Source organism: Anomaloglossus baeobatrachus, chromosome 10, assembly GCF_048569485.1.
Source record: "Anomaloglossus baeobatrachus isolate aAnoBae1 chromosome 10, aAnoBae1.hap1, whole genome shotgun sequence".
Lineage (NCBI taxonomy): Eukaryota > Metazoa > Chordata > Amphibia > Anura > Aromobatidae > Anomaloglossus > Anomaloglossus baeobatrachus.
Window position 1 is genome coordinate 3,216,859 of NC_134362.1, and position 22,688 is coordinate 3,239,546.

The window sequence follows — 22,688 nt, forward strand, 5'->3', positions numbered from 1 at the left end:
CACTTGGACCATCACTATTCTATGGGGCAGTGCCGATCTGCCATGTTTTTCTTGTGCCGATTCAGCAGCGGAAAATGGACAGTGCGCACACATTCAAGTCTATAGGTTGTGGAAATCATCGCACTGCACTAGGATGGCATCGAGTGCAGACTGATTTCCGCAGACTCACACAATGAAGAAGATAGAAAATATTGTTCTCCACCTTCGTCACCTGTGATAAGATTCCCTCCTCCAAGACAATGGGATCTCATTACGCGGACACTCTGCTCAAACTCTGATCAGTGTCAGTGATCGTCCCCCGCAGAAGGAATATACGCTCGTGTGATCCCGGCCTAAAGGAGAACATCACAGCTAAGGAAACTCCATTAGATTGAGAAGATGAGAGTCGGATCTCTAATTCAGGACAGTTACGTCAGATAGAAATTGTGACGACCTGGACTCTGTCAATGCTTAGCAAGGGTTAAATTTCTTAAAATTCAGCCAGACATGAAGATAGTTTGTTTATAGATGGGGGATAATCCCTCATTGTTTCTACAAGACTCTTGTTGACTCATGTAATTGTTTTAGTCACTGAAGGCCAGACACCCAGATAACTCAATTATGCAAACTTCACATTGTATTACTAAGGGTACCTTCACACTTAGCGATGCAGCAGCGATCCGACCAGCGATCTGACCTGGTCAGGATCGCTGCTGCATCGCTACATGGTCACTGGTGAGCTGTCAAACAGGCAGATCTCACCAGCGACCAGTGAACGGCCCCCAGCGACGTGCAAGCGACGCTGCGCTTGCACAGAGCCGCCGTCTGGAAGCTGCGGAGACTGGTAACTAAGGTAAACATCGGGTATGGTTACCCGATGTTTACATTAGTTACCAGCGCACACCGCTTAGCTTAGTGTGTGCAGGGAGCAGGGAGCCGCGCACACTGAGCGCTGGCTCCTTGCTCTCCTAGCTACAGTACACATCGGGTTAATTAACCCGATGTGTACAGCAGCTACATGTGCAGAGAGCAGGGAGCCGCGCACACTGCTTAGCGCTGGCTCCTTGCTCTCCTAGCTGCTGTACACATCGGGTTAATTAACCCGATGTGTACAGCAGCTACATGTGCAGAGAGCCGGAGCCGGCAGCACAGGCAGCGTGAGAGCTGCAGAGGCTGGTAACTAAGGTAAATATCGGGTAACCACCTTGGTTACCCGATGTTTATCTTGGTTACAAGCTTACCTCAGCTGTCAGACGCCGGCTCCTGCTCCCTGCTCGCTTCATTTGTCGCTCTCTCGCTGTCACACACAGCGATCTGTGTGTCACAGCGGGAGAGCGCCTTTGAAGAAAACGAACCAGGGCTGTGTGTAACGAGCAGCGATCTCGCAGCAGGGGCCAGATCGCTGCTCATTGTCACACACAGCGAGATCGCTAATGAGGTCACTGCTGCGTCACAAAAAGCGTGACTCAGCAACGATCTCGGCAGTGAGCTCGCTGTGTGTGAAGCACCCCTAAGTGAATTGCTAGATGTGATGTAACCTACCTGTCTCACCCTTGTCTCTGGATATTTGAATATAGCTTGAAATCTAGCCAATAAGAGCCCAGTCTTTTCCACCAATTGTGAAGACCCCAATGGTCTGGAGAGCTCAGGGGTATAAGAAGGAGGACTGTCCATTGCTCAAAAAGACTCTCGCTACATGCTTACCAATCTAGGACCTGCGGATCCGATTGGCAAGACATAACCTGGATTATAACACTATATGGAGTTCAGCATTGAATGCAAGGATTCGTCTGTGATACCAAGGACTACCTAAGGAAGGAATCCAGCTTGGGACAGCCCAGTCATCTGACTACAGACTTTGCAGACCTCAGACAGCTTCCTAAATCTGGCGTTATTCCTTTCTCAGTGGGTGCCCGCTGAAAGCGGGGTGCTGCTGGATTGGAGTAAATAGCCCTGGAGGCTCTGAGACACGGACATTCTAATCCCTGGGGAGCCAGCGGAAGGGTGAGACTCTGTTGCCTGTTACATTTGTGTGTTTTGCTGGTTATGTGTTATATGCCGTTAATTGTTTGGGGATCCAATAAAGTCTTAATATTGTGGTTCCCTCACCCTGTGTTGTCCGAGTAGTGCTCTGTGTGACAGGGTGTACAGCAGAGCAAGGAGAAACAACAGGCCGAGGATGATCCAACAGGTTTACTAACAGGAATACAGGAACAGCACACGACAAGTCCAAATAAAACAGATTCGGGGGCACCTCCCGATAATCCAAAGTGCCAGATCACGACGTAATAGTCCTTTTCAGAGTCCCAGAAATCCCACACAATCCACTGGACGGCGAGGTCTGTCCGCAGATTCAGATCTCGCTCCCTTCCTCTTCAAAAACTCAACTCCCAACTGCACTTAGAAACAGGAGGGTATTGTCTGAGCTCGTGGGCCCGCCCCTCAAGGGTAGGGGTCTATGCAATGGTTGGGCCCACTAGAAGATTCTAGAAGGTTGGCTATAAGATGTCTATAGCTTTGTGTAGTTGGCATTATCCACTGCTTACGAAACAATGGGAAGTTCCCCTGGCTGTGTGGACAAGAGATAATTGCATTATGGGCCCAGAGACACAGGAGATGGGGGGAAGGTATGGTTACTTATATCCCAAGACATTTCAAAGTGTTCAGTAAGTACAACCAAAGGAAAGTGACATCACATCCTGACATAGTATTACAGCAAATACAGTGAGAAGGTAAAATACATCACATGGCATCTTATACAAGAAATATGGGATGGAGAAAAGCACATACATCATGACATTCTGCCCACGGTTAAAGAGGTCAGGCGTTCAGTTGGGATGAGCCCTGAGCCACGCTGTCTTTCTAAAGGCAGCCGGGCCAGTGGACGAGAGCACCCACTGAGCCCCGTGTCTCCACAATTGGTGGCAGCGGTGGGATACTACTCAGCCTGGTTTACCCAGGGGAGCTGCAGCGGACTGGTGTTCGCGGACACCGTCCAGGGCTCAACAACCAGGGAGGCACAGAAGCATACCCAGCAGGCCATAGGGGAGGCATTCAGGTTTCGGACGATGCCATGTCCAACCCCACCAGCTCAGCCATGGGACGAGGACCAGAGAGGAGTTACGACCGCAGCAGTAAATGGATGCTACAGGATCTGTGCCAGATGCGAAAGATTGAATACAGGAACACTGACACTCGGTCAGATTTGATCCGGAAATTAGTCAGAATGATGTAGAGGATGATGAGGACACTGCCGATGTGGTATCAGAGGAGGTAAACCCTGTATCTCATCCTAGATCCAGTGACAGTCTGGAAACAAACCAAGCCCAAGCAGACCGAGTCAAGGAATTGTTGACTGCATTGGGACCTCAAGCTTCAAGGGAAGAGAGGGCTGGTGTTCTGCAATTTGTGTTTGGATTTCCAATTTCCTTACCACCAGCACCTACCTCCAGGATAGACCACCACCAAGGAAGTCATCTTCGTTACAGGGACGTGCCAGTGTTTAATGATTCCAGCACTGAGATAGATGAACACTTGCAAAACTTTGAGGTGCTAATGCGTATGCACCAGGTGCCCACAGCTGAGTGGTCCAAATACCTGTGGACAAGCTTGCCTGTCCGGGCCCAGGAGGCTGTCCGATCACTTGGGCCTCAGGACTGCTTGGACTACGGAATTATTAAGGACACTTTGTTGGCCCTTTTTACCATAACACCTGAGATACATCGCACTAAGTTCCGGACTATGTCTCGCCAGGGTGTCTCATATGTCGAACTTGGAAGTCAACTCTAACAACACTGTAACCGCTGGCTCGATGGTCGGGCTGCCCACTCCGCTGCTACCCTCCGGGACGTGATGGTGCTCGAACAGCTGCTAGAGAAGATGGACCCAGAAATCCGAGAATGGGTAGCTGACAGGAAGCCAGAAACCCCAGAGCAAGCAGCGCGATTGGCTGACGAATTTACAGCCAACCGACCCAGCTGGAGGCCCAATAGGCCCACCGATCCGAGGAGGTCCCTCAACCATGGATCCAAGCGACCCCCAGACTTCCGTGCTGGACTAACTCATTACCCCACAGAAGCCCCAACAAGACAAAGGTTTACCAACAGGGCCGGTGACTTGTCTAACCCACGGCGCTGTTATACGTGTGGGTGACTTGGACACATGGCCAAAGAGTGTCTTCAAAGCCGGGGCCCCATGCCTGGAGCCCGTCTGCCAGTCCAACCAGTCAACATATGCCGAGATGAACCAATGAGACCTGAGGAATGCTACTCCTGAGAAACACCAATAGCTGAGGAAGTGGTTTACCCAGTCCACACCCTACGGCAGGCCGGACACCGTACACCAGCCAACCTCCATCCCCACATCCAGACGGTCAAGGTCGGTGATATACAGGTCAGGGACTTTGAGACACTGGATCTTCCATCCCCCTGGTCAGCCCAGATATTTTCCCACAGAACATCATTTACCTGGCCGCCAAGTAACCATCACCCTTGCTGGGGGCCAGCGCTCGAACATCCCTCTGGCACGAGTGCAGTTGGACTGGGGAACTGACCAAGGGGAGGTTGAAGTGGGGCTCATGGACGGCCTCCCCACCCCTGTAATTTCGGGAAATGACCTAGGACAAGGACTATCCAGCCAGTTTGTCACCGCCATCACCCGCAGCCAAGCCAAACACCATCCTGGTGCAGGTCTTTCTTCCAGCCCATCAGAGGAGAACCCTCCTCCTCAATCTTCAGCCTCCTCATCAGAGCCAACAAATGTGAGTACATCAGACCCAACTGTGGCCATTGACTGGGGGGAGATAGATCGTAAGGAATTCAGGGAAGCCCAACTGTCAGACCCGACCCTAGAGATCCGTAGTGCGGCCGCCCAACCTGGGGGAAGAAATCAGGGGGAGGTGTATAGATGGGAAAAAGGCCTCTTATATCGGGAGAAGCCCGCATCCTGCCCACAAAAACCCTGGACCCGTGTACATCAGCTTGTGGTACCCGAGCAATACTGACCCCAACTATTGCGTTTAGCTCATGATGTTCCTGCGGCTGGGCACATGGGGACCAAAAAGACTCGGGCTCGCCTGTTGCGTAGTTTTTTCTGGCCAAAAGGTCACTCAAGAAGTGCAAAAATACAGAGCCTCTTGCCCAGTGTGTCAGCGTATGGGGGGAGCCCCATGTCGTGCCCCACTTCAACCCATGCCCTTGATAGGAGAACCGTTCCAGAGAGTTGCCATTGATATAGTAGGCCCCTTAGCCATCCCCAGCCGCAGTGGAAAAAGATTCATCCTCACCCTGGTAGACTTTGCCACCCGTTACCCAGAAGCCGTTGCCTTAACCTCCATAGATGCAGAGCACGTGGCTCAAGCTCTACTGGACATCTTTAACCGGGTAGGGTTTCCACAGGAAGTATTGACTGACCAGGGGGCACAGTTCCAAAGTGAACTGATTCACACCCTGTGGGAAAAACATGGAGCCCGCCCCATGCGTACCACCCCCTACCATCCTGAAACAAATGGATTGTGTGAGCGCTTCAACAAAACGCTCAAACAGCTCATTAGCCGATATGTGGAGTCCGAGGGGGGGGGACTGGGAGAAAAACCTGCAGCAGCTCCTTTTTGCTTACCGGAAGGTGCCGCAAGACTCCACTGGGTTCTCCCCCTTAGAATTGCTGTACGGCCGAAAAGTACGAGGGCCCCTAGAGCTGGTACGAGAGAGTTGGGAGGGCACCTTCCCCACAGAAGAGGTTCCCATACTGGACTATGTTCAAAAGTTTAGGGAAAGGATGAGGCACCTCATGGCGTTAGCCCACGGGAATTTAGAAGTGGCTCAGGAAAGGCAAAAACGATGTTACGACCGCACTGCCCGCCTCCGAGAATTTGCCTGTGGACAGAAGGTCCTAGTACTAGTACCGGTACGGAAAAACAAGCTGCAAGCCATGTGGGAAGGTCCATTCACCATTACCAAGAAATGTGGCAATACTGACTACACCGTGGCCCTGGATCGAGCAGGTGTTCGTGAGCGTACCTACCACATCAACAGGCTAAAAGCTTATGAGGAACGAGAAGTCACCAATTTAGCAGTTTGCTGTCCAGAGTTAGATGATCCAGAGTTGGACCAGATCCCAGACCTATTAGTTGACTCCAAAAGGGAAATGGGGGTAAAAGATGTATCATTAGGGGAGCAGCTTTGTCCATCACAGAAGCGACAGATATCAGACATACTCGGAACATATGAAACCCTGTCCACAAGTCAGCCTGGTAGAACCCCCCTGGTCCAGCATCATGTAAATACAGGGGCAGCCACCCCACTAAGACAACCCACCTACCGGGTGACCCCTCCTGTGTTGGCAATGATGAAGGCCGAGGTGGATGACATGTTAAATATGGGAGTCATAGTCCCCTCCCATAGCCCATGGGCTGCCAGTGTTGTGTTGGTGCCCAAGAAGGACAAGAGTACTCGTTTCTGTGTGGACTATAGACGGCTCAATGCGGTCACGATTACAGATGCTTACCTCATGCCCCGGGTGGATGAACTACCAGATAGGTTAGGGGGGTCTCGGTTTATATCTACCCTCGATTTGAGCAAGGGATACTGACAGATCCCACTCACAAAAGAGGCTCAAGAGAAAAATCGGCCTTCATAACCCCTTTTGGCCTATTTGAGTTTACCAGCATGCCTTTTGGGATGAAAAATGCCACGACCACCTTCCAGAGGATGGTAGACCATTTACTAGAGGGATATCCGGGGTATGCCCAGGCCTATTTGGATGACATCGCTATCTTCAGCGACACTTGTGAAGAGTATGTTCAGCACGTGTCCCAGGTGTTGCAGAAGGTAGCCAAAGCCCAGCTCACCATCCGACCTGAGAAATGCCAAATGGGGATGGCCACTGATGGGGATGCCCAAATGGGGATGGCTATACCTGGGACATCGGGTGGGAAGTGGGTGCATTCGTCCCGAACCTGCAAAAGTAGAAGCCATTACCCAGTGGCCACGCCCGGTCAATCAAAAACAGGTCCGCGCATTTCTAGGAACTGCAAACTATTATCGAAAGTTTATCCCCAATTACAGTACCATAGCAAAACCGCTCACTGACCTCACAACCAAAAGATATGCCCGTAACCTTATCTGGACCCCAGAATGTGAAACTGCGTTCCTCCAATTGAAAGACCGGCTAGCCCAAAGCCCAGTCTTGACTGCTCCTGACTTCCGTCGCAGATTCATTGTCCAAACAGACGCATCGGACACAGGACTAGGAGCTGTACTTAGCCAAGTGGGGGACAACGGTGAGGAACATCCGATAGCATACCTCTCCCGGAAGCTGTTGGACCGAGAGAGGGCTTATGCCACCGTAGAAAAAGAATGCCTGGCCATAGTCTGGGCCTTAAAAAAATTGCAGCCCTACCTCTATGGCAATGAGTTCACAGTCCTCACTGACCACAATCCATTGAGTTGGCTAAATCGCACTGCCGGGGACAACGGACGCTTGCTCAGGTGGAGTCTGGCATTACAATCTTACAATTTTTCCATCTCCCATAAACAAGGCAAGAACCATGGAAATGCGGATGGGCTTTACCGAAAACAGATTTAGATGGAAAAGTCAATACGACGTGTAACAGGAATCCTATAGAAATAGACTTCTCATCAATTTTATCTATATTAATGAACGATCCTCTTCTGACGAACAGCATCTGAAAGACGCCTCATGTACTTAGCATGGGTCAAAACCATTCAAAACATGAATGCCCCCTGTAATCAGCTACGCGTGCAGCGGGTACAGCTTCATCCTTCATCCAGCCAGCCCAGTACAAACATTCATCAGGACCAGGGCAGTGGAGACTTGACATTGCTACCAGGTTAGAGCAGCGGTGGTCTACAATGTGTGCTCCGTACAGCCCGGGGTCCCATGCCTGGGACCGACAAGCTCCGCTCAAATCTCCCTGATGACTTTCTGAAGCTCAGTGTCCAAGGCTCGGGACTGACAAGCTCTGCGCCAATCTCCCTGATGACTTTCTGAAGCTCAGTGTCCAAGGCTCGGGACTGACAAGCTCTGCGCCAATCTCCCTGATGACTTTCTGAAGCTCAGTGTCCAAGGCTCGGGACTGACAAGCTCTGCGCCAATCTCCCGGATGACTTTCTGAAGCTCAGTGTCCCAGGCTCGGAACCGACAAGCTCTGCGCCAATCTCCCTGATGACTTTCTGAAGCGCAGTGTCCCAGGCTCGGGACTGACAAGCTCTGCACCAATCTCCCTGATGACTTTCTGAAGCTCAGTGTCTCAGGCCCAGGACTGACAAGCTCTGCACCAATCTCCCTGATGACTTTCTGAAGCTTAGTGTCCCAGGCTCGGGACCGACAAGCTCTGCACCAATCTCCCTGATGACTTTCTGAAGCTCAGTGTCACGGGCCCAGGACCGACAAGCTCTGCACCAATCTCCCTGATGACTTTCTGAAGCTCAGTGTCATGGGCCCAGGACTGACAAGCTCTGCACCAATCTCCCTGATGACTTTCTGAAGCTCAGTGTCCAAGGCTCGGAACCGACAATGTCTGCGCCAATCTCCCTGATGACTTTATGAAGCTCAGTGTCCCAGGCTCGGGACTGACAAGCTCTGCGCCAATCTCCCTGATGACTTTCTGAAGCTCAGTGTCCAAGGCTCGGGACTGACAAGCTCTGCGCCAATCTCCCTGATGACTTTCTGAAGCTCAGTGTCCCAGGCTCGGGACTGACAAGCTCTGCACCAATCTCCCTGATGACTTTCTGAAGCTTAGTGTCCCAGGCTCGGGACCAACAAGCTCTGCACCAATCTCCCTGATGACTTTCTGAAGCTCAGTGTCTCAGGCCCAGGACTGACAAGCTCTGCACCAATCTCCCTGATGACTTTCTGAAGCTCAGTGTCTCAGGCCCAGGACTGACAAGCTCTGCACCAATCTCCCTGATGACTTTCTGAAGCTCAGTGTCACGGGCCCAGGACCGACAAGCTCTGCACCAATCTCCCTGATGACTTTCTGAAGCTCAGTGTCCCAGGCTCGGGACTGACAAGCTCTGCACCAATCTCCCTGATGACTTTCTGAAGCTTAGTGTCCCAGGCTCGGGACCGACAAGCTCTGCACCAATCTCCCTGATGACTTTCTGAAGCTTAGTGTCCCAGGCTCGGGACCGACAAGCTCTGCACCAATCTCCCTGATGACTTTCTGAAGCTCAGTGTCTCAGGCCCAGGACTGACAAGCTCTGCGCCAATCTCCCTGATGACTTTCTGAAGCTCAGTGTCCCAGGCTCGGGACTGACAAGCTCTGCACCAATCTCCCTGATGACTTTCTGAAGCTTAGTGTCCCAGGCTCGGGACCGACAAGCTCTGCACCAATCTCCCTGATGACTTTCTGAAGCTCAGTGTCACGGGCCCAGGACCGACAAGCTCTGCACCAATCTCCCTGATGACTTTCTGAAGCTCAGTGTCATGGGCCCAGGACTGACAAGCTCTGCACCAATCTCCCTGATGACTTTCTGAAGCTCAGTGTCCAAGGCTCGGAACCGACAATGTCTGCGCCAATCTCCCTGATGACTTTATGAAGCTCAGTGTCCCAGGCTCGGGACTGACAAGCTCTGCGCCAATCTCCCTGATGACTTTCTGAAGCTCAGTGTCCAAGGCTCGGGACTGACAAGCTCTGCGCCAATCTCCCTGATGACTTTCTGAAGCTCAGTGTCCCAGGCTCGGGACTGACAAGCTCTGCACCAATCTCCCTGATGACTTTCTGAAGCTTAGTGTCCCAGGCTCGGGACCGACAAGCTCTGCACCAATCTCCCTGATGACTTTCTGAAGCTCAGTGTCTCAGGCCCAGGACTGACAAGCTCTGCACCAATCTCCCTGATGACTTTCTGAAGCTCAGTGTCACGGGCCCAGGACCGACAAGCTCTGCACCAATCTCCCTGATGACTTTCTGAAGCTCAGTGTCCCAGGCTCGGGACTGACAAGCTCTGCACCAATCTCCCTGATGACTTTCTGAAGCTTAGTGTCCCAGGCTCGGGACCGACAAGCTCTGCACCAATCTCCCTGATGACTTTCTGAAGCTTAGTGTCCCAGGCTCGGGACCGACAAGCTCTGCACCAATCTCCCTGATGACTTTCTGAAGCTCAGTGTCTCAGGCCCAGGACTGACAAGCTCTGCACCAATCTCCCTGATGACTTTCTGAAGCTCAGTGTCTCAGGCCCAGGACTGACAAGCTCTGCACCAATCTCCCTGATGACTTTCTGAAGCTCAGTGTCACGGGCCCAGGATCGACAAGCTCTGCACCAATCTCCCTGATGATTTTCTGAAGCTTAGTGTCCCAGGCTCGGGACCGACAAGCTCTGCACCAATCTCCCTGATGACTTTCTGAAGCTCAGTGTCACGGGCCCAGGACCGACAAGCTCTGCACCAATCTCCCTGATGACTTTCTGAAGCTTAGTGCCCCAGGCTCGGGACCGACAAGCTCTGCACCAATCTCCCTGATGACTTTCTGAAGCTCAGTGTCACGGGCCCAGGACCGACAAGCTCTGCACCAATCTCCCTGATGACTTTCTGAAGCTCAGTGTCCAAGGCTCGGAACCGACAATGTCTGCACCAATCTCCCTGATGACTTTCTGAAGCTCAGTGTCCCAGGCTCGGGACTGACAAGCTCTGCGCCAATCTCCCTGATGACTTTCTGAAGCTCAGTGTCCAAGGCTCGGGACTGACAAGCTCTGCGCCAATCTCCCTGATGACTTTCTGAAGCTCAGTGTCCCAGGCTCGGGACCGACAAGCTCTGCACCAATCTCCCTGATGACTTTCTGAAGCTTAGTGTCCCAGGCTCGGGACCGACAAGCTCTGCACCAATCTCCCTGATGACTTTCTGAAGCTCAGTGTCACGGGCCCAGGACTGACAAGCTCTGCACCAATCTCCCTGATGACTTTCTGAAGCTCAGTGTCTCAGGCCCAGGACTGACAAGCTCTGCACCAATCTCCCTGATGACTTTCTGAAGCTCAGTGTCACGGGCCCAGGACTGACAAGCTCTGCACCAATCTCCCTGATAACTTTCTGAAGCTCAGTGTCATGGGCCCAGGACTGACAAGCTCTGCACCAATCTCCCTGATGACTTTCTGAAGCTCAGTGTCTCAGGCCCAGGACTGACGAGCTTCCCTGTAGCTCAGGTCATGCTATTAAGGATTCAGCTTTGTAAGTTACCCACACTACACTATGTGTGTGAACTGTTGCTGCACTGTTATACCACCCGTGTGAATACAGACTGTTTCAGTGTCGGTCCTACTGTGTATAAACCATTTCCTGACTTATGGAATATCTTGCTTTGAACTTTAGTAAAATTATTGCTTCACTTCATCACCTGCTAACACTTGTGCCTGGACTTGTTTATGTCAACTTTTGCTGCACCCGTGTGAATACAGCCCTGAATTCCCACCTGTTTTTTGTCTCAGTTCAGTTCCACACCACCAGGATCCTAGGTATCCACTAAATCTTAACCCCCTGTAACTCCGCCTACTTCCTTCCCAGATTCACACACCCCTGTAACTCCGCCTACTCACTTCCCAGATTCACCCCCCCTGTAACTCCGCCTACTGACTTCCCCAGATTCACACACCTCTGTAACTCCGCCTACAGCCTTCCCCAGAATCACACACCCCTGTAACTCCGCCTACAGCCTTCCCCAGAATCACACACCCCTGTAACTCCGCCTACAGCCTTCCCCAGAATCAACCCCCCTATAACTCAGTCCACACTGTTCCCCAGATTCACCCCCCCAAAACCCTGCCTATACCCTTCCTCAGATTCACGCGCTCATCACCCCTCCCCCTTCTACCCCAATAATGTGTCGTGATAAGAAGTTATCACTGTATAAATGTTATTAATGAGAAAGAAGAGCATGTTATAATGGCGCAGTTATTAGAATGCTGCACAGCTATTAGAATGGCGCTCTTCTCATTCATTTTGGCTTGCCCTGGCTGTTGTCCCTGTCGGTCTCTTGATAACAGGGCCGTCTGCACCCTGAAACGCGTTGTGCATGGGGAGATTTCGGAGACGCCCCTCTACTAGTATCCTCCATACTGGGCCTCCAGACTCGTCCCCCAGCCTGAGTGTGTGCGTCCGTCATACACGGGTCAGTGCAGGCGCCATCACTTACTGCTGGCGGCCTCTTACCTGGCAGCGGGAGGTAATGGCTCTTCTTCAGGGTCATGTTCGTGCTCCTGTGGGTCACGGAGCAGCTGTAGGGTTTCCCACAGTCCAGAGCTGTCGCCATTATCTGGAGGGAGCAGGATATGGAGCCGTCCTTCTCAGGGATTTGCTTCTGGATTCCTTCTCTCTTCTCCAGAGGTTTCTCGCCCTTTAACCATGTAACCTCGATGTCTTGAAGTTTGGAGTTGGTCACCTGGCAGCGCAGAGTCACCGGGTGTCCATACCGGGGGCTGCTGGGGTCGCTGATGAGGTCCCCAAGAACGGGGAGCCCTGAGGAGGCTGAGAAAACAGAAAGTGACAGTGTGACCTGCATGAACCCTTCAGTGATAGCGGCACTCTCCGGCCCGGTCCTGTCCGAGCGCAGGGTCTTACTGACTAACCGGAGGACATTGTCCCCAGCAGACAAGATGAGGGCGCAAGTGCTCCCCAACTACTCCCAGGACTCGGCGGAGCCAAGCTTCTGCCTCACGCAGGACTACAACCCCCATTGTGGACTAGTAAAACGATACAACTATTAGCAATAGTGCAGTGCTGCCAGTAATGGCCGGAGAGGGAACCTGCTGCGTGAAACATGCTGTGGACCTGCAGATAACCCCATATCTGCAGGGTAATAGTGTTCAGAAAATATCAAAAAAAACTTTTAGATAAAAATCCGTGAAGACACAATAAATAAAGGAAATGAGGATGAAATTGATATTAAAATTAATACTTTTGTTCAATGATTAAAATGAATATTCATTACAAATCCATAGAAGTACAAGGCGGAAGAAGTCCCACAAGTTATAGCAGCGGTTTACCAGGAAAATAACGTGCTTAGTGCAAAGACCACTATTATTTATCATATATAACAAAGTGCACAGTGCAAAACTAAATATCCAAGTGATATGGTATATATGAAAGAGAGTATAATTATCCTATATATCAAAGAAAGTGTAAAGATGTACCAATTTTTAAAGGAAATTATACCTTGAATGTGGTCTGTAAATGATCCAAAGTATGCCGCTATGCCCCAACGCACGTTTCAGCAATCCTTTCCTCAGAGGGTGCACCTTTACACTTTCTTTGATATATAGGATAATTATACTCTCTTTCATATATACCATATCACTTGGATATTTAGTTTTGCACTGTGCACTTTGTTATATATGATAAATAATAGTGGTCTTTGCACTAAGCACGTTATTTTCCTGGTAAACCGCTGCTATAACTTGTGGGACTTCTTCCGCCTTGTACTTCTATGGATTTGTAATGAATATTCATTTTAATCATTGAATAAAAATATTAATATCAATTTCATCATTTCCTTTATTTATTGTATCCTCACGGATTTTTATCTACAGGTTTTTTGATATTTATTGACATTTAATGGTGATCTTACACGGAAATTCCGATTAATAATAGTGTTCAGAACCTGCCAGTGGGGGAGATTAAACCTACGCTCTCCACACACAAAGCGGTGACTGAACCCACGCCGGACCTCCCCCCCGTGACTGAACCCACGCCGGACCTCCCCCCCCCCGTGACTGAACCCACGCCGGACCTCCCCCCCCCCCGTGACTGAACCCACGCCGGACCTCCCCCCCGTGACTGAACCCACGCCGGACCTCCCCCCCGTGACTGAACCCACGCCGGACCTCCCCCCCCCCGTGACTGAACCCACGCCGGACCTCCCCCCCCCCCGTGACTGAACCCACGCCGGACCTCCCCCCCGTGACTGAACCCACGCCGGACCTCCCCCCCGTGACTGAACCCACGCCGGACCTCCCCCCCGTGACTTAACCCACGCCGGACCTCCCCCCCGTGACTGAACCCACGCCGGACCTCCCCCCCGTGACTGAACCCACGCCGGACCTCCCCCCCGTGACTGAACCCACGCCGGACCTCCCCCCCGTGACTGAACCCACGCCGGACCTCCCCCCCGTGACTGAACCCACGCCGGACCTCCCCCCCCCGTGACTGAACCCACGCCGGACCTCCCCCCCCCGTGACTGAACCCACGCCGGACCTCCCCCCCCGTGACTGAACCCACGCCGGACCTCCCCCCCCCCGTGACTGAACCCACGCCGGACCTCCCCCCCCCCGTGACTGAACCCACGCCGGACCTCCCCCCCCCGTGACTGAACCCACGCCGGACCTCCCCCCGTGACTGAACCCACGCCGGACCTCCCCCCGTGACTGAACCCACGCCGGACCTCCCCCCGTGACTGAACCCACGCCGGACCTCCCCCCCGTGACTGAACCCACGCCGGACCTCCCCCCCGTGACTGAACCCACGCCGGACCTCCCCCCCGTGACTGGACCCACGCCGGACCTCCCCCCCGTGACTGAACCCACGCCGGACCTTCCCCCGTGACTGAACCCACGCCGGACCTTCCCCCATGACTGAACTCACGCAGGACCTCCCCCCCGTGACTGAACCCACGCCAGACCTCCCCCCCCCGTGACTGAACCCACGCAGGACCTCCCCCCCGTGACTGAACCCACGCCAGACCTCCCCCCCCGTGACTGAACCCACGCCGGACCTCCCCCCCCGTGACTGAACCCACGCAGGACCTTCCCCCGTGACTGAACCCACGCCGGACCTCCCCCCCGTGACTGAACCCACGCCAGACCTCCCCCCCCGTGACTGAACCCACGCCGGACCTCCCCCCGTGACTGAACCCACGCAGGACCTCCCCCCGTGACTGAACCCACGCAGGACCTCCCCCCCCGTGACTGAACCCACACGCAGGACCTCCCCCCCCGTGACTGAACCCACGCCGGACCTCCCCCCCCGTGACTGAACTCGCATTGGACCTCCTTCCCCTGCGTACCTGGTAACTGTACCCGTGAACCCACACCAGCACCTTCCCCTCGCGTCCCCAGTGACTGAACCCACGCTGTCACCAACCTCTGGTGGCTGAACCCTCGCCAGCACCTCCCCCGTGTCACTGGTGACTGAACACATGCCACCACTGCCCCAAGTGGTTCGCACTGCACTATATACAGAGCAGCACTGTGGCTCAGTGGTTCGCACTGCACTATCTACAGGATAGGACGTGTGCACAGTGGTTCGCACTGCACTATCTACAGGATAGGACGTGTGCACAGTGGTTCGCACTGCACTATATACAGAGCAGCACTGTGGCTCAGTGGTTCGCACTGCACTATCTACAGGATAGGACGTGTGCACAGTGGTTCGCACTGCACTATCTACAGGATAGGACGTGTGCACAGTGGTTCGCACTGCACTATCTACAGGATAGGACGTGTGCACAGTGGTTCGCACTGCACTATCTACAGGATAGGACGTGTGCACAGTGGTTCGCACTGCACTATCTACAGGATGGGACGTGTGCACAGTGGTTCGCACTGCACTATATATGCAGGATAGGACGTGTGCACAGTGGTTCGCACTGCACTATCTACAGGATAGGACGTGTGCACAGTGGTTCGCACTGCACTATCTACAGGATAGGACGTGTGCACAGTGGTTCGCACTGCACTATCTACAGCATAGGACGTGTGCACAGTGGTTCGCACTGCACTATCTACAGCATAGGACGTGTGCACAGTGGTTCGCACTGCACTATCTACAGGATAGGACGTGTGCACAGTGGTTCGCACTGCACTATATACAGGATAGGACGTGTGCACAGTGGTTCGCACTGCACTATCTACAGGATAGGACGTGTGCACAGTGGTTCGCACTGCACTATCTACAGGATAGGACGTGTGCACAGTGGTTCGCACTGCACTATCTACAGGATAGGACGTATTCGTACTGCACTATATACAGAATAGGACTTTTGCACAGTGATTCGCACTGCACTATGTACAGGGCAGTAAGGTGGCTCAGAGGTTAGCACCTCACAATATACAAGCCAGCACACTGGCTCATACACAGGACAAGGGCTCAGTGGTTAGCACTGCAGTGTTGTGGTGGCTCAGTGGTTAGCACTGCAGTCTTGCAGCGCTGGGGTTCTGAGTTTAAATCCCACTAAGGACAACATCTGCAGGAGTTTGTATGTTCTCCCCGTGTTACCGGGGTTTCCTCTGAGTTCTCCGGTTTCCTCCCAGACTCCAAAGGCATAATGATAGGGATGTAATTGTGAGCCCCGATGGGGACAGTGATATCTGTAAAGCGGCATAACTAATCTTATATTAATAAAAATAATAATTACCTCCTAGGATTAATTTAATTTTTTTTTCAATAATCTTTCTGCAGTGACTGAGCGCTATCGAGAAGTCCTCCTGGTGACAGGTATTGTCCGCTGTAAACTTCAGCGCTATAGTTCCCCGAAACGTCCCAGACTCTGGATCCTCCTGGAAAGGTTCCTCAGGCACGTTCGATGCCATCTTCGTCTGACCTTTATACCACTGGACTTTAAGATCTTTAGGGTACATCTCACTGACGTCACAGGATAAGGTCACCAGTGACCCAAAATCAGGAGAAGGAGGACTACAGCGAATATCGGAGACCTGAGGAGCAGACACTGCAAGACAGAAAATACAGTGACATATACAGTGCAATGTGTCATATATAGTACGATCGGGAGTCTATGGGCAATAAACCGGGTGTACGGTGTTATGGAGCCTCATTATAAGGAGGCACATTGAGAACTCTCAGTAATACCTCTATATATAGAGCTCTTGTGTATAATGTCATCAGTGATCACTGTATTACCTGTACACTAAAGACTACATACAGAGCTCCCGTGTATAATGTCATCAGTGATCACTGTATTACCTGTACACTATATACAGAGCTCCTGTGTATAATGTCATCAGTGATCACTGTATTACCTGTACACTAAAGACTACATACAGAGCTCCAGTGTATAATGATACCAGTGACGACTGTATTACCTGTACACTATATACAGAGCTCCTGTGTATAATGTTATCAGTGATCACTGTATTACCTGTACACTAAAGACTACATACAGAGCTCCCGTGTATAATGTCATCAGTGATCACTGTATTACCTGTACACTAAAGACTACATACAGAGCTCCCGTGTATGTCATCAGTGATCACTGTATTACCTGTACACTATATACAGAGCTCCTGTGTATAATGTTATCAGTGATCACTGTATTACCTGTACACTAAAGACTACATACAGAGCTCCCGTGTATAATGTCATCAGTGATCACTGTATTACCTGTACACTAAAGACTACATACAGAGCTCCCGTGTATGTCATCAGTGATCACTGTATTACCTGTACACTATATACAGAGCTCCTGTGTATAATGTTATCAGTGATCACTGTATTACCTGTACACTAAAGACTACATACAGAGCTCCCGTGTATAATGTCATCAGTGATCACTGTATTACCTGTACACTAAAGACTACATACAGAGCTCCCGTGTATAATGTCATCAGTGATCACTGTATTACCTGTACACTATATACAGAGCTCCTGTGTATAATGTTATCAGTGATCACTGTATTACCTGTACACTAAAGACTACATACAGAGCTCCAGTGTATAATGATACCAGTGATGACTGTATTACCTGTACACTATATACAGAGCTCCTGTGTATAATGTTATCAGTGATCACTGTATTACCTGTACACTAAAGACTACATACAGAGCTCCCGTGTATAATGTCATCAGTGATCACTGTATTACCTGTACACTAAAGACTACATACAGAGCTCCCGTGTATAATGTCATCAGTGATCACTGTATTACCTGTACACTATATACAGAGCTCCTGTGTATAATGTTATCAGTGATCACTGTATTACCTGTACACTAAAGACTACATACAGAGCTCCCGTGTATAATGTCATCAGTGATCACTGTATTACCTGTACACTAAAGACTACATACAGAGCTCCCGTGTATAATGTCATCAGTGATCACTGTATTACCTGTACACTATATACAGAGCTCCTGTGTATAATGTTATCAGTGATCACTGTATTACCTGTACACTAAAGAACACATACAGAGCTCCCGTGTATAATGTCATCAGTGATCACTGTATTACCTGTACACTAAAGACTACATACAGAGCTCCCGTGTATAATGTCATCAGTGATCACTGTATTACCTGTACACTATATACAGAGCTCCTGTGTATAATGTTATCAGTGATCACTGTATTACCTGTACACTAAAGACTACATACAGAGCTCCCGTGTATAATGTCATCAGTGATCACTGTATTACCTGTACACTAAAGACTACATACAGAGCTCCCGTGTATAATGTTATCAGTGATCACTGTATTACCTGTACACTAAAGTCTACATACAGAGCTCCCATGTATAATGTCATCAGTGATCACTGTATTACCTGTACACTATATACAGAGCTCCTGTGTATAATGTTATCAGTGATCACTGTATTACCTGTACACTAAAGACTACATACAGAGCTCCCGTGTATAATGTCATCAGTGATCACTGTATTACCTGTACACTATATACAGAGCTCCTGTGTATAATGTTATCAGTAATCACTGTATTACCTGTACACTAAAGACTACATACAGAGCTCCCGTGTATAATGATACCAATGATGACTGTATAACCTGTACACTATATACAGAGCTCCTGTGTATAATGTGACCGATGATCACTGTATTACCTGTACACTAAAGTCTACATACAGAGCTCCCATGTATAATGTCATCAGTGATCACTGTATTACCTGTACACTATATACAGAGCTCCTGTGTATAATGTTATCAGTGATCACTGTATTACCTGTACACTAAAGACTACATACAGAGCTCCCGTGTATAATGTCATCAGTGATCACTGTATTACCTGTACACTATATACAGAGCTCCTGTGTATAATGTTATCAGTGATCACTGTATTACCTGTACACTAAAGACTACATACAGAGCTCCCGTGTATAATGATACCAATGATGACTGTATAACCTGTACACTATATACAGAGCTCCTGTGTATAATGTGACCGATGATCACTGTATTACCAGTACACTTGCACTATATAGAGATCTCATGTGTATAATGTCAACAGTGATTAATATAACCTGTACACTATATACAGATCACCTGTGTATAATGTCACCACACCAATGACCACTGTATTACCTGTACACTATACACTATAGATATCCGGTGTATAATATCACCAGGATTTCTGTATTACCTGTCCAATATATATTATACCCAGCGCTCCTATGTATAATGTCAACAGTGATCACTGTGTTACTAGTGACCCAGCAACCCTGAACAGTGGTAAAATTACTGACTTAACACTCCTCAGGCACAACGGGTCTCCCACAGAGCAGCGTGACCCGGAATTGCCTGTAAACAGAGTCTATAGAGTGCCAGAACCAGGCTCCATAGACTCCAGGAATTTTTACAAGCTATGTCGTATCAGCTGAGAATTTGTTTTACTGTTGAATAAAGTGGTAAACGAGGCTAAAGGCCCATTTACACACAGCGATATCGCTAACGATATGTCGTCGGGGTCACGGAATTCGTGACGCACATCCGGCGTCGTTAGCGACGTCATTGTGTGTAACAGCTCCGAGCGAGTGTTAATGATCAAAAATACTAACTTAAATCGTTGATCGTTGACACGTCGTTCATTTTCAAAATGTCGTAGGTCATTGTGGACGCAGGTTGTTCGTCATTCCTGAGGCAGCACACATCACTACGTGTGACACCCCAGGAACGACGAACAACAGCGTACCTACATCCTCCGGCAACGAGGTGGGCGTGTCGTAAATGCGGCTGGTCTCCGCCCCTCCGCTTCTATTGGATGGCCACTGTGTGACGTCGCTGTGATGCCGCACAAACCTACCCCTTAACAAAGAGGTTGTTCGCCAGCCACAGCGACGTCGCTAGGAAGGTAAGTATGTGTGACTGTTAGCGATATTGTGCGCCACGGGCAGCGATTTGCCCGTGACGCACAAACGACAGGAGCGGGTGCGATCGCTAGCGATATTGTAGCGTGTAAAGCCCCCTTAAGTGTCTTGTTTTATTTATTTGTATTTCTAGGTTTTGTGGAGTTTTTTTTCAATAATTATTTTTTTTTTATAAAATGGTAAACGAGGGAAAGTTACAGGAATTGTATATTGAAATAGAATATTTTTGTGTGCGTTTTTTTTCTTTTAATTACTTGGTTAGTAATGGGGGTGTCTGATAGCCGCCTCTTCATTACTAACCCCTGGGCTTGATGCTAATAACAATACACAGCTAACATCAACCCCAAAAGTATTACCTTGACTACCACCGCACTAGGGCAATTGGGATGAGCTGGGTAAAGCGCCAAAATTAGAGCATCTAATGGATGTGTCACTTCTGGGGCAGCTGCAAGCTGCTATTTTAGGCTGGGGGGCCCAATAACCATGGATCTTCCCACCCTGAAAATACCAGCCCCAAGATGTCTACTTACTTTACTAAGTTTTGCAAAAATGGGTGGGACTCTGTGTCATTTCTTACAATTACAGTGGAACCTTGGTTTACGACAACAATCCGTTCTGGGAGTGTGCTGCTATAGCACAAAGATAACCCATATATGGTTCCAAATTTTCAGACATGAAATATGATGGAATTCATCTGACAAAATGGTCAGGCATGGAGAACCAGAGAAAGAGACCATAGTGAAAGGTAGGAGTCCCCACTGGTTTTCTCTCTCAGGTCGGTGTACATGTCATAGTAGACTGGGGTCAGAAGATGATCTGTGCACTAAGGCACAGACCGGCTAAAGTTCAGGCTACTGTGGAAGGGTGAAGAAGGAATGTGAAGAAAGTATATGTTGTATAAATGTTTTGATAATGGACCGCTACAGTGGAGGTGTACAGGACGTATACTACAGAATCTATGATGGAGATTACTGTTTACATTGTGGCGTGATCAAACCCAAGCTCAATTTCTCAAATGCTCTGATCATTGATTATTCTAACAAAATAGTATCTGGAGCAGATAGAGACAGACACCATTGCCCCCATATCTGTACGGCGGGAGCTGGGCAGCTGCAGAAGGCAGAAGCGGGAAAAAAATCTGATGCATGGTAAATCAACAAGTAACTATGCTGGGTTTACTATGTTACAGCACTTTGAGATTTTTGGAATTCTTTCCACTTAGTGAGACTCTAAGAAATGTATAAATTCAATATCTCTTTGTGATTTCGAATCCCGGAGGGTAGACCCTTTGTCTGCTGCTGTATATGAATCAGGCATAAATGTAGGCGTTCACAGAATAGTAGCCAATAGCAAAGCACAAACGGCATAGTAATGCAGACACTCCCAGCATACACCCAGCTTAGTCAGGCCCCTCTCAGTAGTTTTCTTTCTTCCAAAGTTGAAATCCTGCCTCCTATAAACTTTTATAGCTTTTCCTTACTTTTAACAAACAAAACTTTAAAAAGTATATTCGCTTAATCAGATATCCAACAAATGCAAGTCAGATATGAATAGGTGAAAAGCTTGAAGAATTGGTAAAACACAAAATAAAATATATAACTGCCCATATAAAATAATTCGTAGATAAGGGACTGAGTATTTGTAGATTTGAGACTCGGGGATCAGTATTTTAAAGCCCGGCAGCCTTATATCTGACAGAATAGGAGGAACAATCCAAAAATCTTAAAGGACTTACCCCAAAGTGATGATAGAAGGTATTTTATCCATTTGTAAAAGAATGAAATAGATCCAATAGAGATGTGTTTTGAAGAGAAAAGATACAAAAAAGCCTTTGCCATTTGGCTGAAGGGACGATGCAGAAGCTGCTTAAAACTTAAAAAAAAAAAGAAGGTTTTTGTTTTTTGTTTTCACTCTGCCCAAATAGGGAGGAGGGAAGGCGAGCAGTCGTTTTTTCAAACTTTGAACAAAGAAAAAGGTGAGGTGTTTTTTTTTACTCTACTTCTAGTAGAAAACGACCCCCTCTGGAGGAAGGAGATAAGTTTGGAATGCAACCCTCCCGACTTGTAGAGCAAGGTCTAATTGTCTATTCAACTGTTAGAATTAACACATTGACAAAAGGAATTAGTAATAGTTTGTTTTTATTCTACTGATCCCACTTCAATTAATAAATTACCATATTTTTTCGCTTTATAAGACGCACCTGATTATAAGACGCACCCCCAAATTTGGTGAAGGAAAAGAGAATTTTTTTTTTAATGTTAAATGGGGTCCATCTTATAATGCCAGTGTCCGTCTAACAAATCATATAGGGTATATGTCCCTCATAGCCCCCCATCCTAAAACTAGCCCCCCTTAATCTGGATATGGCCCCCTTATATTGAATATAGCCCCCTTGTGCTGGGACACGTCCCCCTGTGCTGCCCATGGCCACTATAGATGGCACACCTCCCCTGTGTTTGATATGGCCCACATACTGCTGCCCATGGCCACTATAGATGGCACGTCTCCCCTGTGTTTGATATGGCCCACATACTGCTTCCCATGGCCACTATAGATGGCACACCTCCCCTGTGTTTGATATGCCCCCATACTGCTTCCCATGGCCACTATAGATGGCACATCTCCCCTGTGTAAGATATGCCCCCATACTGCTACCCATGG

General features: G+C 49.4%; 1 protein-coding gene across 2 annotated transcripts in view; it reads right to left on the reverse strand.

Moving 5' to 3' along the window:
* Positions 1–22,688, reverse strand: part of LOC142254521 (uncharacterized) — a 212,521-nt gene that overhangs the window by 11,746 nt on the left and 178,087 nt on the right. For both annotated transcript variants that reach the window (XM_075325621.1, XM_075325620.1), the window contains 2 exons: positions 16,339–16,650; positions 12,140–12,454 (listed from right to left, as the gene is read on the reverse strand). In XM_075325621.1, coding sequence (XP_075181736.1) covers positions 12,140–12,454; positions 16,339–16,650 — 627 coding nt within the window. The remainder of the gene's footprint in view (positions 1–12,139; positions 12,455–16,338; positions 16,651–22,688) is intronic.